The sequence below is a fragment of the Corylus avellana genome, chromosome 6, assembly GCF_965113065.1.
Source record: "Corylus avellana chromosome 6, dhCorAvel1.hap1.2, whole genome shotgun sequence".
In the NCBI taxonomy this organism is placed as follows: Eukaryota; Viridiplantae; Streptophyta; class Magnoliopsida; order Fagales; family Betulaceae; genus Corylus; species Corylus avellana.
The window spans coordinates 26,944,897-26,958,626 of NC_142495.1; the positions used below are offsets into that span (position 1 = coordinate 26,944,897).

Sequence of the window (13,730 nt, forward strand, 5' to 3'; positions counted from 1 at the left end):
GTCAAGAAAAGGCATATTCCTCTCTCAACGAAAATATGTACTAGACTTATTGACGGAAGTGGGATTGCTAGAGTGTAAACCTGTGGATACACCGATTGTGCAGAACCATAGGCTTGGAGAATATTCGGACCAGGTGCCAGCCGATAAGGTGAGGTATCAAAGACTAGTGGGGAAGCTCATTTACTTATCTCACACTCGTCCAGACATTGCTTACGCCGTAAGTGTGGTAAGCCAATTTATGCATAATCCGAGTGAAGACCATATGGGTGCCGTAATTCGAATTCTCCGCTATCTAAAGTCATCACCAGGAAAAGGACTAATGTTCTCCAAGAATGCTCATCTGAATATTGAAGGGTACACGGATGCGGACTGGGCTGGGAATATCTTGGATAGAAAGTCGACTTCAGGCTACTTTACATTTGTGGGAGGAAACTTAGTTACATGGAGGAGTAAAAAGCAGAAGGTGGTAGCATTATCCAGCGCTGAAGCTGAGTTCCGAGGCATGGCGAAAGGATTATGTGAGCTTCTTTGGCTTAGAGGTTTGCTAACAGAGGTCGGTTTTCCTCCTGGTTCTGCAATGAATTTATTCTGTGATAACAAAGCTGCCATCGACATATCTCACAATCCAATTCAACACGACCGCACCAAGCACGTGGAGATAGACCGACATTTCATCAAACAGAACCTGGAAGAGAAGATCATTCAGTTCCCTTTCGTTAAATCTGAAGATCAGTTAGCTGACATTCTTACCAAGGCAGTTTCTAGCAGAAACTTCAATGACTCACTTAACAAGTTAGGTGTTAGAGATATCTACACACCAACTTGAGGGGGAGTGTTGGCGTGAGTCCCACAATTAGCTGTCAGCGTGAGTCTTGCAATCAGCCAGTTGTGGAAATCTTAGATTTAGGAATCCCTTCATTCAAGGGATAAACATGATTGTAGGCGTGAATATTGTACAGACATAGAATAGCTTCCTAAAATAATTCCTTGTATCTCTATATCTTGTACTCAGTTTTATGAAATTGATATGAAAGAAAGTTACGTTTGACACTTCTCATAGCCGAAGTTAGATTCCTCAGCCTCAGCACCACTTTCTTTCTCAAATAAGTCTTTTGCAACGATCTTAGTTTCGGTATCTAGATCAGAAAATTATAGCTGGGTATTTAATCTTCGTCGGACCTAAAATGGCAGCCACGAAGATAAGCCTGAAGCTTGTCATAGATAAAAAGAGCAAAAGCGTGCTATTTGCTGAGGCGAACAAGAAATTTGTTGATTTCCTCTTCAACGTTTTTACTCTGCCCTTTGGAGATATCACCAGGATCCTAAAAGACAAAGGCATGGGTGGCTGCTTGCCAAGCCTCTTCAATAGCATTGAAAATCTCAGTGACGCTTACTTTCTGCCAGACCAACCCAAAGAATTTGTGTTGAATCCCGTGGTAGCCGTTCCCGGTCCTAAAGTCCCTCTCCTCCTCCCACACATTGAGTCTTTTAAATCAAGCGAATGTAGTTATTCTTGTAATTCTTGCCGCAACTATAAGACCGAGAAAAGGTTATATTACAACACCAGACTTTGTGCTTCCTGCACTGCTTTTGTGACGACTCGTTTCCCTGGCGGTTTCGCAAGCCCGGCATCTTCGAGTGATGAAGGTTACGTTAAAGGAATGGTTATATACGTGGTGATGGATGATCTGGAGGTGAAGCCCATGGTCAACATCTCTTTAGTGACTCTGCTTAGCCAATTTAATGTTGAGGATGTAGGGGATATTGAGGAGAAAGTGGTCCAATTAGGCATAAATGAGGTAAATATGGAATTCATCCCTTGCTTCTGTACGTGTATTATTACAACTCTGAAACCTTTCTTCTATTTTTTATTTTTGAAATACTGGTGTTTTTGGAAGCAGCTTGTGGGATTTAAGATTTACAGTGTATTTTGCTTGAATATAATAACTATTTTGCTCCTTTTGTCTTGTTTGTTTGTTTCCAGGGAGTGCAATTGCTCCAGGCTTCTCTCCGATCAAAGACTGTTTTGACTGATGTTTTTCTTCGGACAGAAAACCTTGCAATTGAGGTGTCAATTAAAGATGAAGGTGTATAAGGGGGCAAATGAAGGCAGTGTTGCATGTTATATTGGTCTCAAAGTATTTTGAGATTGCTAATTGTGTGTTGTTTTTGTTGCAAACGTTGTGTGGCAATTTGCTTCTTTTTTTTTTTTCCTGAATTTGCATTATATCCTCAGGATAATCTCGAGTTTGGATCACTTGTTTAACGAGGTGTTTGATGTGTATAAAAGTGGGGAGAAATTTGGTTGGACTTAATTAGACAAACCTTGACCTAGAAGGTGCCACACTAACATGATAATTGCCCAACAATGAGGTATAGTTGTAACTGATTTACAATTTTGGTTCGGCTGAGGCCAATCTGAACCTGATGGTGCCATGTCAATTCGTATGTTGAAGATATTAATGCGAATTCAGAAAGAAAAAAAATATATATATATTTTTGCATTTGATTTTGATAATAATTCGGGGAGCCTCAATCGCAACTTAGCTTTTTGACCACAAATTCAATCTGCCATGATTTCAACGGCGTCTCTCTCTTTTCAATCACCTTTGGATGCTTCTTGCTACTGAGCGGATGTTAGAATAGGGTAGATGGATCTTTCGAGCGTCATGCTTCTGCATTTGCTTCCTCTTTTAGCAGGTATGGTTGAGGGTTTCGCGAGAGTCATGCTCATAATTGTTATGGTAGAGTTGAAGATCTTGGGAGTGTCATACTTTTGCTTTGCTGTTTGGGTAGGATTGAAAGGGTTTCGTGAGGTTGATGGTATCATTTTTATTAGCACTCCTTTTGTTTTTTTCTTCGTTCTCTTTTCACTGTCATCAATTAATTGAATCTACAGTCAATTAATTATTATTATTATTATTATTTTTTTGGTTAAATCACATAATTTTTTCTGCAGCCCATCATGTATTGATCAATTGCATTGATCAGATTTCAAAGTAGATATGATTCTGGAAGATTAAAAGAAAAAGAAACAAAGAAGAGAAATAAACTATTGTAGGTTTGATTATTATTCTTTGAAAATAGTCTTTTTTTTTTTTTTTTTTTTTAGCTAAGGTCGCAAAAGTAAATTGATTTCAAAGAAGATTAAGGACATGTTTGAAATTGCGTTTGAGGGGCTTAAAAGTGCGTTTAACACTTAAAAATTCAGTTTGAAGAAAAAAGTAGTTGTTTGGTAAAAAATTAAAAGCATTTTTAAGGGTCCAAAAAACTTAGAAATGACAAAAACTCACTTTTTGGCAAAAATTTTAAAATGAAACTTTTGTAAAAAAAATATTTTTGACTTAAAAACTTTATTTTTCAAATGCAATCACAATGAGACTCTAAAACAATTTACTTGGGAACGTGACACTAGCCCGCCCACCCCTATGTAGGTAAGGGAAATGATATCCTGCAACGCAATGGACTGAACGTTTGCTGCAGTCGCGGAAATGGTCTAAGAAGCTTGATTGGGCTTGGGTGAGTCATCCTCGTAAGGTAATATGACTTACCCTAGCCTAATGTTTTCAGCCCCTGACCCATAAAAAAAAAAAAGGTACATCTATAGATCGCGAGGATGTTTGTCAGGGGTGGTGGTTCTTTCATCTTTGGCAACAAGTGCGTGGTGGTTCTTCAATGATGTACAGTGGATGTGGGCGCACGGCGTACGGTTGTGACCCCATTAAGGAAAATTTTGAGAAAAATTAGTAGAATAAGTCATCTACGCTAGTTTTGAATTTTATTTTTATTTTTAATAAAAAGGTAACTGACATGATGTGGTTGACTGGACCAAGCCACGTTGGATAGAATTATGGTATGTAGCACTTCTTGTTTGGAAGTGGCTGCTTCCAAATGGCCCAAAAAAAAAAAAAAAAAACAAACTTGAGAAGTTAACTGGGCCATGGGTTGGCTTGAACATCATTTCGCTTTTTTTTTTTTTTTAAATTTTTTTTTAAGTGACGTGTAACAATATGATTAGTACTAATATATCCATTTAATGAATTCCGTCAACTTCTTTGAAGATGGGGACCAAATTTTTTGTTTTTCTTACGTTATATATATAATAAGGTGTTGTTTAATTATCAAACTTTAACATCTTTTAGGAGTAATTTAATCGATTAAGAACCAAAACTTCATGGTTCAAATCCTTCCTCTTTCCTCTTGTGACCCAAGTCCATTAAACAACAAAATAATGTCATAATATCTCCCTCAATAACTTATTAGTTTCTACCATGTCAAAGCTAATGCGAGAAACATGTCGTACGAATCGTCATGGCCGACAAAGGTAAAGCGATTGCACCAGGTCGAAGAAATTCATGATAGCTCCTGCTTTTCCATGAAAAGCGACTTCCATATAGCCACTCAAAACTCTAAATCAAAAGCTATATCTTTTACTTTTCTGCAGTTTCCTTTTTTTTTTTTTTTGTCCCTATCGAACAATTTCACCCTAAAGCTACAAGCCCACAACCTATAGTTCTTGCTTTACCTTAAAAAGCCATTTCCGGATAACGAATCAACAAAGCATAAGTTATTATATATATGTCATAGTTTATCATCTTCTTTTAAACTCATAATTAATTTGGCTGGAACCATATATATATATATATATATATATATATATGATAGTGAATTGATTTGATTTGTTGAAAAACTGAATTGATCAAGTAATTTCATAAAAAAAATTCATATAAATCTTTCGTTCGATCACTATACGTACAGTACCACTTCAAAGTTATGATAATATGCAAAAAATTTGAAGCAGATAATACATCTAGGAATCAAAATCACATGATGATCGATCATATATATGTTTCATGTATTTTGGAATAGAATTATGTACATAGCTTTACGCTAATGACACTTTCATCATGACCTTTATAGGTCCATGTCGGTGATTTCATGCATATCATCATGCGCTTCTTTTCTTTTTTTACTTCCAATTGGAATTGCGCACTATCTCCAATTAGCTTTTCAATTGAAATTTAGATTGATGAATTTGAAAATATTCAACCGTCCCTTGAAAAAAGAATTTAGCTTAATAAGTACTGTTGAAAAAGAAGCCTACGGCACGTGTTAGTAAATTTCTCCATAGTCCAAAATTTTACTTTATTCTCTCTCATTCTCATAAAAAATAAAAAATAAAAAATAAAAAAGGTAAAATTAAATCTCCGAGTTAGCATCAGCCAGAATGCAAAGGGTACATAGCAAATGAAGGCACTTCCAGAGTCCAAGAATGAATTCCATATACCCTATATATAGACTATAAAAAGGGTCACAGCCAAGCCAATAGACGGCACTAACTGGATTGAATTTGATGCAGCGTGAGTTATTGGACTGCAGCGAAGAACATCAATAAGCAGCGGATATGTATTTCTAGAGCTTGAAACTATCAAGTAACCAAAGAAATCTTTTTGACAAAAGTTAGATACTCTCTAGGTTTTGAAGGAAAATAGAGGAATAAACTCAATTCTGAGTATTCTCATTAATCAAAATCAATAATAAACAACTGATAAATTAGAGGATAAGCATGTATTTATATCTCCAAGACTCATAAACCTAATAAAATATGACATAAATACCTCAAAAACCCTAAACCTAATAAAATAACGAATATTGACTCCCAAAACCTTAATCCTACTAAAACAAGGAAATAAAGACGGTTTAACCTAATTAAAACACAGAAAATAACATAATGGTCCCGCGTGTGCTCAATCGCAGCATGCGGGTGATCGATCACAGACCAAGCGCTCGATCACAATCATAGCGTGTGCTCGATCGTAGTACCAGACGCCCGACTGTTATCTAATTTGCATCATTCTCCCCTGATTGGAGAGAATTCGTCCTCGAATTTGGCCGGTTCTTTCCATGATCCTTCGGATGCCCAGTCAACTCATTCCACTCATCGTTCCTCAAGATCAAAACAAAATACCACCCCACAAAAAACGCAACGCTTCTCATCATCAAAATACCTTGATGGTTGTTGTGAAAGCCCCACACACTATTTGGCAGTATCTCGGATTTGCCGTACTTCTCTCATTCCTTCTCCCTTCCACGTGTCATGAAAATACTCAAGAACGGGTCAACCATTGTTTCCCTTGTGAACATATAATTTTTCTCATTCGCATAAAACTCACCATAATCTTCGTTAGGCGAATTTAAAATATCTTCAACACCAAGGAAATCAACATAATCAACCTCTTCATCATTAAAATTAGGCACTTCACCTGAAAAGTTTTCATCAACCTCTTCATAATCGTCAATGTCAACCGTGAATTCTTCCTCTTCCAATGGGTCATCTTTTTCGGGATAGAGACTGCCAAACATGGAAAAAAAACCCATTTTTTTTCGTGCTCCTCCGTGGGTCTTTCCTCTTCCCATGAGTCATCTTCTTCGGGCTCCTCATCATAGGTTGGTGGAGAATTTCAATCAACGAATCCTTGCGAAGGATCTTCAACATCTTTATGTCTGAACTCTTCATCAATGAACTCGGATTCCTGAAACTCTTCATCCACAAATTTCCTTTCCTCCTCCACATAATATAGATTTGGTTGATGGATTTGAGGCTCACGAATAATGGTCAAGTTGACCTGTCGCGGCATCTCCATCTCAATCCATGCCCTTCGTCGTTGAGATTGCGTCCTACGAGCGACAACCACATTATCTTCATCCACAAAGCGTGGAGTTGTTTGATAGTGACGAACTTTAGGGCCACCCATGTTGTTAACTTGGGTCACGAAGGGCTCTATTTGTTTCCGCAGTATCTCCACATCATCCTTCATGCGTTACCAACAAATTGTCGATTGATTCGTCATCTCCGTCGCCTCCCTAGGCACCCACTTTTTTTTCGGACTTTTCTATCTTTTCTTTTTGGGTGTCGAGCTTGACGCCTGCGTCCTGTGATATAGCATGGGGTTGTGCCGTTGAAAATTCCTTTCGCACTCCGCGCCCCGCATAAGGATTGGCAGATTCACCCTCAACGATAAATTTGTCTCTCGCCCCCGCGTACCGCAGCCTTGGTTGACAACGACGAATACTCGGGCCATCCATGTCGGTCAAGTGATCGGTAGGGACCCCATGTTGGGTGCGCGCATGCCCTTTCTTCCACACGGTTAGACCACCAAACCTCTCCTCCATGTGCCGCAAACGAATAGCCGGCTGCTCCTTACATGCTGCCTCCGTGCGCACGCGCACCTCGTTCATGTCTGCAAAGCGGTTGCTCCTCCCCATTCATGGAAAGTAATTGAGCTCTGATACCAACTGATGCAGCGTGACTTTGTCGGCTGCAGCGAAAGAATATCAATAAGCAGCGGATATGTATTTCTAGAACTTGAGACTATCAAGTAACCAAAAAAATCTTCTTGACAAAAGCTAGATACTCTTTAAGTTTTGAAGGAAAAGAGAAGAATAAACTCAACTCTGAGTATTCTCATCAATCAAAATCAATAATAAACAACAACTGATAAATTAGAAGCTATAAGTATGTATTTATAGCCCCAAGGCTCATAAACCTAATAAAATATGACATAAATACCCCCAAAACCCAAAACCTAATAAAATAACGAAATATTGACTCCCAAAACCCTAATCCTACTAAAACAAGGAAATAAAGACGGCTTAACCTAATTAAAACGCAGAAAATAACATAATGGTCCTGTGTGCGCTCTATCGCAGCATGCGGGTGATCGATCGCAGTCATAGCGTGCGCTCAATTGCAGTACCAGACGCCCAACTGTTATCCAATCTGCATCAGAATCCTCTTTAGCATTGAAAGACCTATAATGGCAGAAACAAAGGTAAGCTTGAAGCTTTTGATAGAGTAGAAGAGCCAACAAGTGCTCTTTGCTGAAGCAAATAAGGCATTTGTTGATTTACTCTTTAGCATTTTCACTCTGCCATTGGGAACTGTGACAAGGCTCCTACAAACGCAAAACATGGCAGGCTGCTTGCGTAGCCTGTACAAGAGCATTGAGAATCTGAGTGATATTTACATTCAACTGGACCAAGACAAAAGCTTTCTACTAAACCCAAAAGTAACCAATATTTCTGGTGCTAAAGTCCCTCTCCTCTTGCCAAGCGTTGAGCAGTCGGGCACAGACAGGAAAATTTATAGGTGTGGTGGCTACAACAACTGTCAGTACGTGGCTAATGACCCGAGAACAATTTGTCCTTCGTGCAGGAATCAAATGGGCACCTAGCAAAGTTATGAGGATTACCCACCGAAGGATACTAACGCATCCTCCTTTAGTGAGGGGGGTTACGTGAAAAGGGTGATCACATACATGGTGATGGATGATCTGGAGGTGAAGCCTATGTCAACCATCTCTTCTATCTCTTTACTTACCAAATTTAATGTCAGGGACCTTGGGGCCTAATGCAGATCGCAGGTCCCTTGGAAGTGCGATCAATCGCACATGTACCTGCGATCGAGTGCAATTCCAGACACTTGCGCACAAGGCCCCTGGTTGTGCGATCGAGCGCACTCAGGCATATCTGTTCCGCAAAAGAGACATCAAAGACACTTATCTTAGTTTTAATCTTTTGTTTTAAACTAGATTTCTTTGTTAGTTGTTATTTTATCTTATCTTTCAGTTGTTCAAATCAGATTAGGTTCTTTATTAATCTTCTATTTGGTTTAGTCTTATTTCATAGACTTCTAAACCAACTTTATTTCATTGTCATTTTAGAATTAAGAGTCTTGAGCTATAAATATATGCTTATAGCCTTTAGCAAATCGGTTGTTGATTATTATTGATTTTGATTAATGAGAATACTCAGAGTTGAGTTTATTCATCTTTTCCTTTAAACTTTAAAGAGTATCTATTGTTTTTAGAAGAATTCTTAGATCATTGATAGACTCAAGATCTGAAATTAGTTATTTGCTGCTTTATTGTTGTTTTTCGCTGCAGCCTACTAAGTCATGCTGCATCAGAGCCGTTGAGGAGAAAGTGGTGGATTTGGGCATGCATGAGGTATATAAAGCAGTCATCCCTTTCTTTCTCTGCGTTTCAACTATATATATATATCTCAAATGCCTCTTCTGCTGAAAGTTTTTTTTTGTTGAACATTGAACAATTTTGTTTTGGGAAGTTTTTGGCTTTAATAGTGGGTTTCTGCAGGGTCCCTTTTTTTTTTTTTATTACCCTAGCTTGATGACTATATTGTTCCTTTGTGTGGTCGGTTGTTAAGTTCAGTTTGCTGGAAGCTTCTTTGCAATTGAAGACTGTTCTGACCGATATCTTCCTTCGAAACAATACTCACAAAGAGGAGAAGATTGTTCTGACCCATGTCATCTTCAAAATAATACTGACAAGGACGAGTAATTCAGGTTTTGGGCAAAAAGATCCAAATGAAGTTACTGTTGCTTCTAATTACTGTTTTAATTTCAAGATGCAAGAACTCTATGTAATAATTGGTCCAAAAAGTATTTGTGACATCGGTATTTTGGCGTTTTTGTTGCAACAGTGTTTCTCAAGTTCTGTTATATGAACTTGTATGTTTCATGTTAATGAAATCTGGTTTGCTATTATGATTTATATTTGTTTCAATTAAATAATTAAACTTTTGCAAAATTATAACCTTATACTATTGCTAATAGTAACAATTATAATCGTTTAATTTATTATTCCAGTACTACTCGTATGTGTTGATCAATTGCATTAATTAATCAGATTCCAAATTAGATTTAAAGATACAAAAGTGAGAAATACGGTGGGTTATTGAAAAAGTTAAATAAAAGCTATTAGTATGCGACTGTTAGGTCCTCATACTCTCTCATTGACCAACAACACAAAACTTGCTAAATTGCTTGGTTGTTTGTGTCATTGTGTGTTTTAATGTTTTGGTGTAAGAATGTGATTATGTGGAAGCAAATGCTAAGCCTCATTCATGATGTTGGATTTTTTAAATTTTTTTTTTTTTAATGTAAGCACACTTATGTCGATTGTTGTTGCAATGTTTTTTTTTTTTTTTTTTTTTTTTTTACACAAGCTAGAGAATCGAGGCTGACTAGATCTACCCTCAGGCCAAAAGGGGTGCCCTTGGCCGGGGGTGGTTTTGGCCACCCCATTTTGCTATTTAGGGGTGGTTCGACTATCCTCAATGGCCAAAAAGCCACCCCTCAATTTTTATTTTTATTTTTTTTTAATTATTTCTATTTTTTATCCATTTTAAGGGTTTTTAATTTTAATTTTTTTATTAGAGCATATAACACATGACATGTTGTGATTGGTTTGACGTGAAAATCTGTTAGTTTTATTAACAAAAGTTGAATGGAAAACCATCTTCGTATTTAGCCATAAATGAGATATCATTTATCATATAAAATAAAAACTTAGGTAAAAAAAAAATTAAAATCATTGAAACCCAAATACCAAAAGGGCACTTAACCCTATAAAATATTTGTCATAAAATGTTTTCTGGTTCATATATATATATGGGTAGGGTATAGCCCAACAAAAACCCAAAACAACCAATGCTTAAAAGTTTTCTGTTTTTAATTTCAAAAGCAAAATAACTAAAAACGTCTTATTTAAGAGTATTCTTTTTATTTAAAACAATTTTTTATGTTCTAATATAAAGTGATCCCACAAAATTTATGATTAACATTAACATTTTTTCAATTTTGTTCTACATTAATTATCTCAAGGATCATTAATCGATCGCGGTTTCCTCGAATAACTTGTGGCCAAACAATTGCATTCGCACAAACTCCAATTGGGACTTCAATTGCTTCAACTAGTTATTACTACTAATTAATTTGAGGCCAAAATTGAATGAATTTTTTCAATTGTGAAAATCAAGAGCCCCTACTCCCTAGTGAGTAATGCTACAAGGTTCTCTTGTGTCACTCTTGTGTCCTTCCAAGAATGATGTGACTCTTAAAATCACTATTAGACTTGTGATTGATCATTATTAAATTTTGATCAAATGGTAATTTTAAGAATCACATCATTCTTGGAAGGATACAAGAGAGACTTCTACACTTACTCGTCCCTAATAGTAGTAGATGGATCAAGTATGGATGGCAATCTTTATTTTCATGAGACTAATAAATACGCAATTTTTATCAAAAAACAGTCCCTTTGTAGCAAAATGTTCATATGACTTTTCTAAGTTACAAACGCCAATGATTTTCCGTTGAGAAAATCAACAGTCTCTTGCAGCAAAATATTTATTTGATTGTTCCGTGTCCCGGAGCTTCATGAATTGCAACTGTAAATGCAAAGGGTAGCAAAAGAAGTCCCTTTCACTTCCAAGAGTGAATTCCATATACGTACCCTAAAGACTATAAAAACGGTAACAGCCAAGCCAATAGAGGGCACTCGAGCATTTCCATACCTAAAATGGCAGAAACAAAGGTAAGCCTGAAGCTTTTGATAGACAAAAAAGGCAATCGAGTGCTGTTTGCTGAAGCTGACAAGAAATTTGTTGATTTCCTCTTTAGCATTTGAGATATATATGTTAGGGATTAATAAGTTTCTCATATTCTCTAATAAATTCAATAGATTAACTATTAGATTTATGGGGTCTACTATTAACCTCACATAAGTCTACAAATCTAATGATTGATTGTAAAAAAATATGGACAAAATATTGAAATCTAGCATTTCTCTTAGCATTTTCACTCTACCTATCAGAACTGTGACTAGGCTCTTTCAAAAGTAGAACATGTATGTTAGGCTGCTTGCATAGCCTGTACAAGAGCAAAGAGAATCTGGGATCCAGATCCTCAGCAATAGCTGGGGAATTGCTTAAGGGTTTTTTTGTAAATCTGGAACGTTGGATGAAATCCAACGGTCTAAATCTTGCCACGTGTCCCATTAAAAAAATATAATAAAAAAAAAATATATATATATATATTAAAAAATAAATAAAAAATATAATAATAAAAAATTAAAAAAAAATTAATTTAATAATATGGGGTGGCTGGCCACCCCATGCCAGCCATGGGGGCGGCCGAAGCCACCCCCAAGGGCTAGTTGGGGGTGGCTGGCACCACCCCCATGGCCCTAGGGGAGCCACCCCCTAGGGCTAAACCCAAAAAAAGCCCTTGGGGGTGGCCGAAGCCACCCCCATGGCTGGGCTGGGGTGGCTGGCCACCCCTTATGGGGGAAAATGGGGTGCCCAGCCACCTCATATTATTAAATTAATTTTTTAATTTTTTATCATTTTATTTTATATTTATTTTTTAAAATATATATAATATTTTATTATATTTTTTTAATGGAACACGTGACGAGATTTAGACCGCATTCAACGGTCTAGATTAACAAAAAAACCCTTCGGCAATAGTTGGGGATCTTGATCCGAGAATCTGAGTGCTATTTACCTTCAGCCAGGCCAAGACAAAGACTTTGTGCTAAATCCAAAAGTAGCCTTTTCTGGTGCTCAAGTCCCTCTCCTCTTGCCAAGCGTTGAGCAGTCAGATACAGACAGTAACTTTTATAGGTGTGGAAGCCATATCGACTATGTGGCTAATGACCACAGAGCAATTTGTCCTTCGTGCAAGAAACGGATGACCACTGAGTTAAGTTACGTAGAGTACCCACCAATCGTTGACATCAAGGCATCCTCCTCAAAAGAGGGAGGTTACGTGAAAGGGGTGATTACTGACATGGTGATGGATGATCTGGAGGTGAAGCCCATGTCAACATATCTCTTCTATCACTTTACTTACCAAGTTCAATGTCAGGGACCTTGGGGCTGTGGAGGAGAAAGTGGTGGATAATTTAGGCATGGATGAAGTAATTTATAGCAGTTATCCTTTTTCTTTCTACGTACAGTTGCGTTTTATTATTTTCTTTCTATAATGATGTCTATTTTGTTTCTTTGTTTGGTTTGATGTTAGGTTCTGTGTTTGCTCCAGGCTTCTTTGCAATCGAAGAAGGCTTCTTTGCAATTGAAGACTATTCTGACTGATATCTTTCTTGAAAATAGTGCTAACAAGGAGGAGTAATTCAGGATGTGGGCATATAGAACCAAATGAAGGCACTAGTGTTTCTTTATAGTTTTTTAATTTCAATTCGCAAGAACTCTGGAATAATTGGTTCTAAAAAGTACTGTGATATGGGTATTTTGGTGTTTTTGTTGCAACCTTGTTTCTCATGTTCTGTTTTATGAGCTTGTACGTTCATGTTAATCAAATCTGTTTTGCTAATTTGATTATAGTTTGTTTCATATTAATATTTAAACTTCAGCAAATTATAACCTAATAATATTGCAAAATGCTAATTGTTTTTGTGGGTGAGGGTTGTGTTTTTGATTTCTAGTTTTTGTGGTGTTGGTGTTGAGAAGGTGTGATGAATTGTTGATGAGTGGTTGATGTGTTATTTCGAGGAAAATGAGATGAGTAAAAATTAGGTTTTGTGGATAAATGTTGGATTTTGGTTGCTATAATGGATGCATGTTTTGAAGTTGAGTATGGCTTCATTTGGGTGTGGTGTAATATGGAGGAAGGGTTTAGTGCTAATGTTGTGGTTCAGATTTAGGGTGGTGCGTTTGGAATTGCAATTTCTCAATAATAATTTGTGTTTTTAAAATACATCGCAAAACGTAAGGGGTTTGGCATTGTAATTTACAAAGCACTTAATTTAAAATATGAAGAAAAAAAATGCGATTTCAATAAGCAGACTAGGAGGTGCTTATTTGAAAAAACGCGAATTTAAACTAAAATCACGATTTTGCATAACAAA

The 13,730-nt window shown here is 37.0% G+C and overlaps 1 protein-coding gene and 2 pseudogenes across 1 annotated transcript; all 3 read left to right on the top strand.

The window, feature by feature from the left end:
- Positions 1–1,169: 1,169 nt before the first annotated feature.
- LOC148585091 (uncharacterized) lies at positions 1,170–2,185 on the top strand. Its single transcript, XM_088517886.1, has 2 exons — positions 1,170–1,799; positions 1,985–2,185. Exons 1-2 carry the CDS (start codon positions 1,185–1,187, stop codon positions 2,093–2,095), a joined length of 726 nt encoding a protein of 241 aa, XP_088374012.1. The 5' UTR covers positions 1,170–1,184; the 3' UTR covers positions 2,096–2,185.
- Positions 2,186–7,817: 5,632 nt separating this feature from the next.
- Positions 7,818–8,411, top strand: LOC148585092 (uncharacterized; annotated as a pseudogene).
- A 2,907-nt stretch (positions 8,412–11,318) lies between these two features.
- Positions 11,319–13,046, top strand: LOC148585093 (uncharacterized; annotated as a pseudogene).
- Positions 13,047–13,730: the final 684 nt, after the last annotated feature.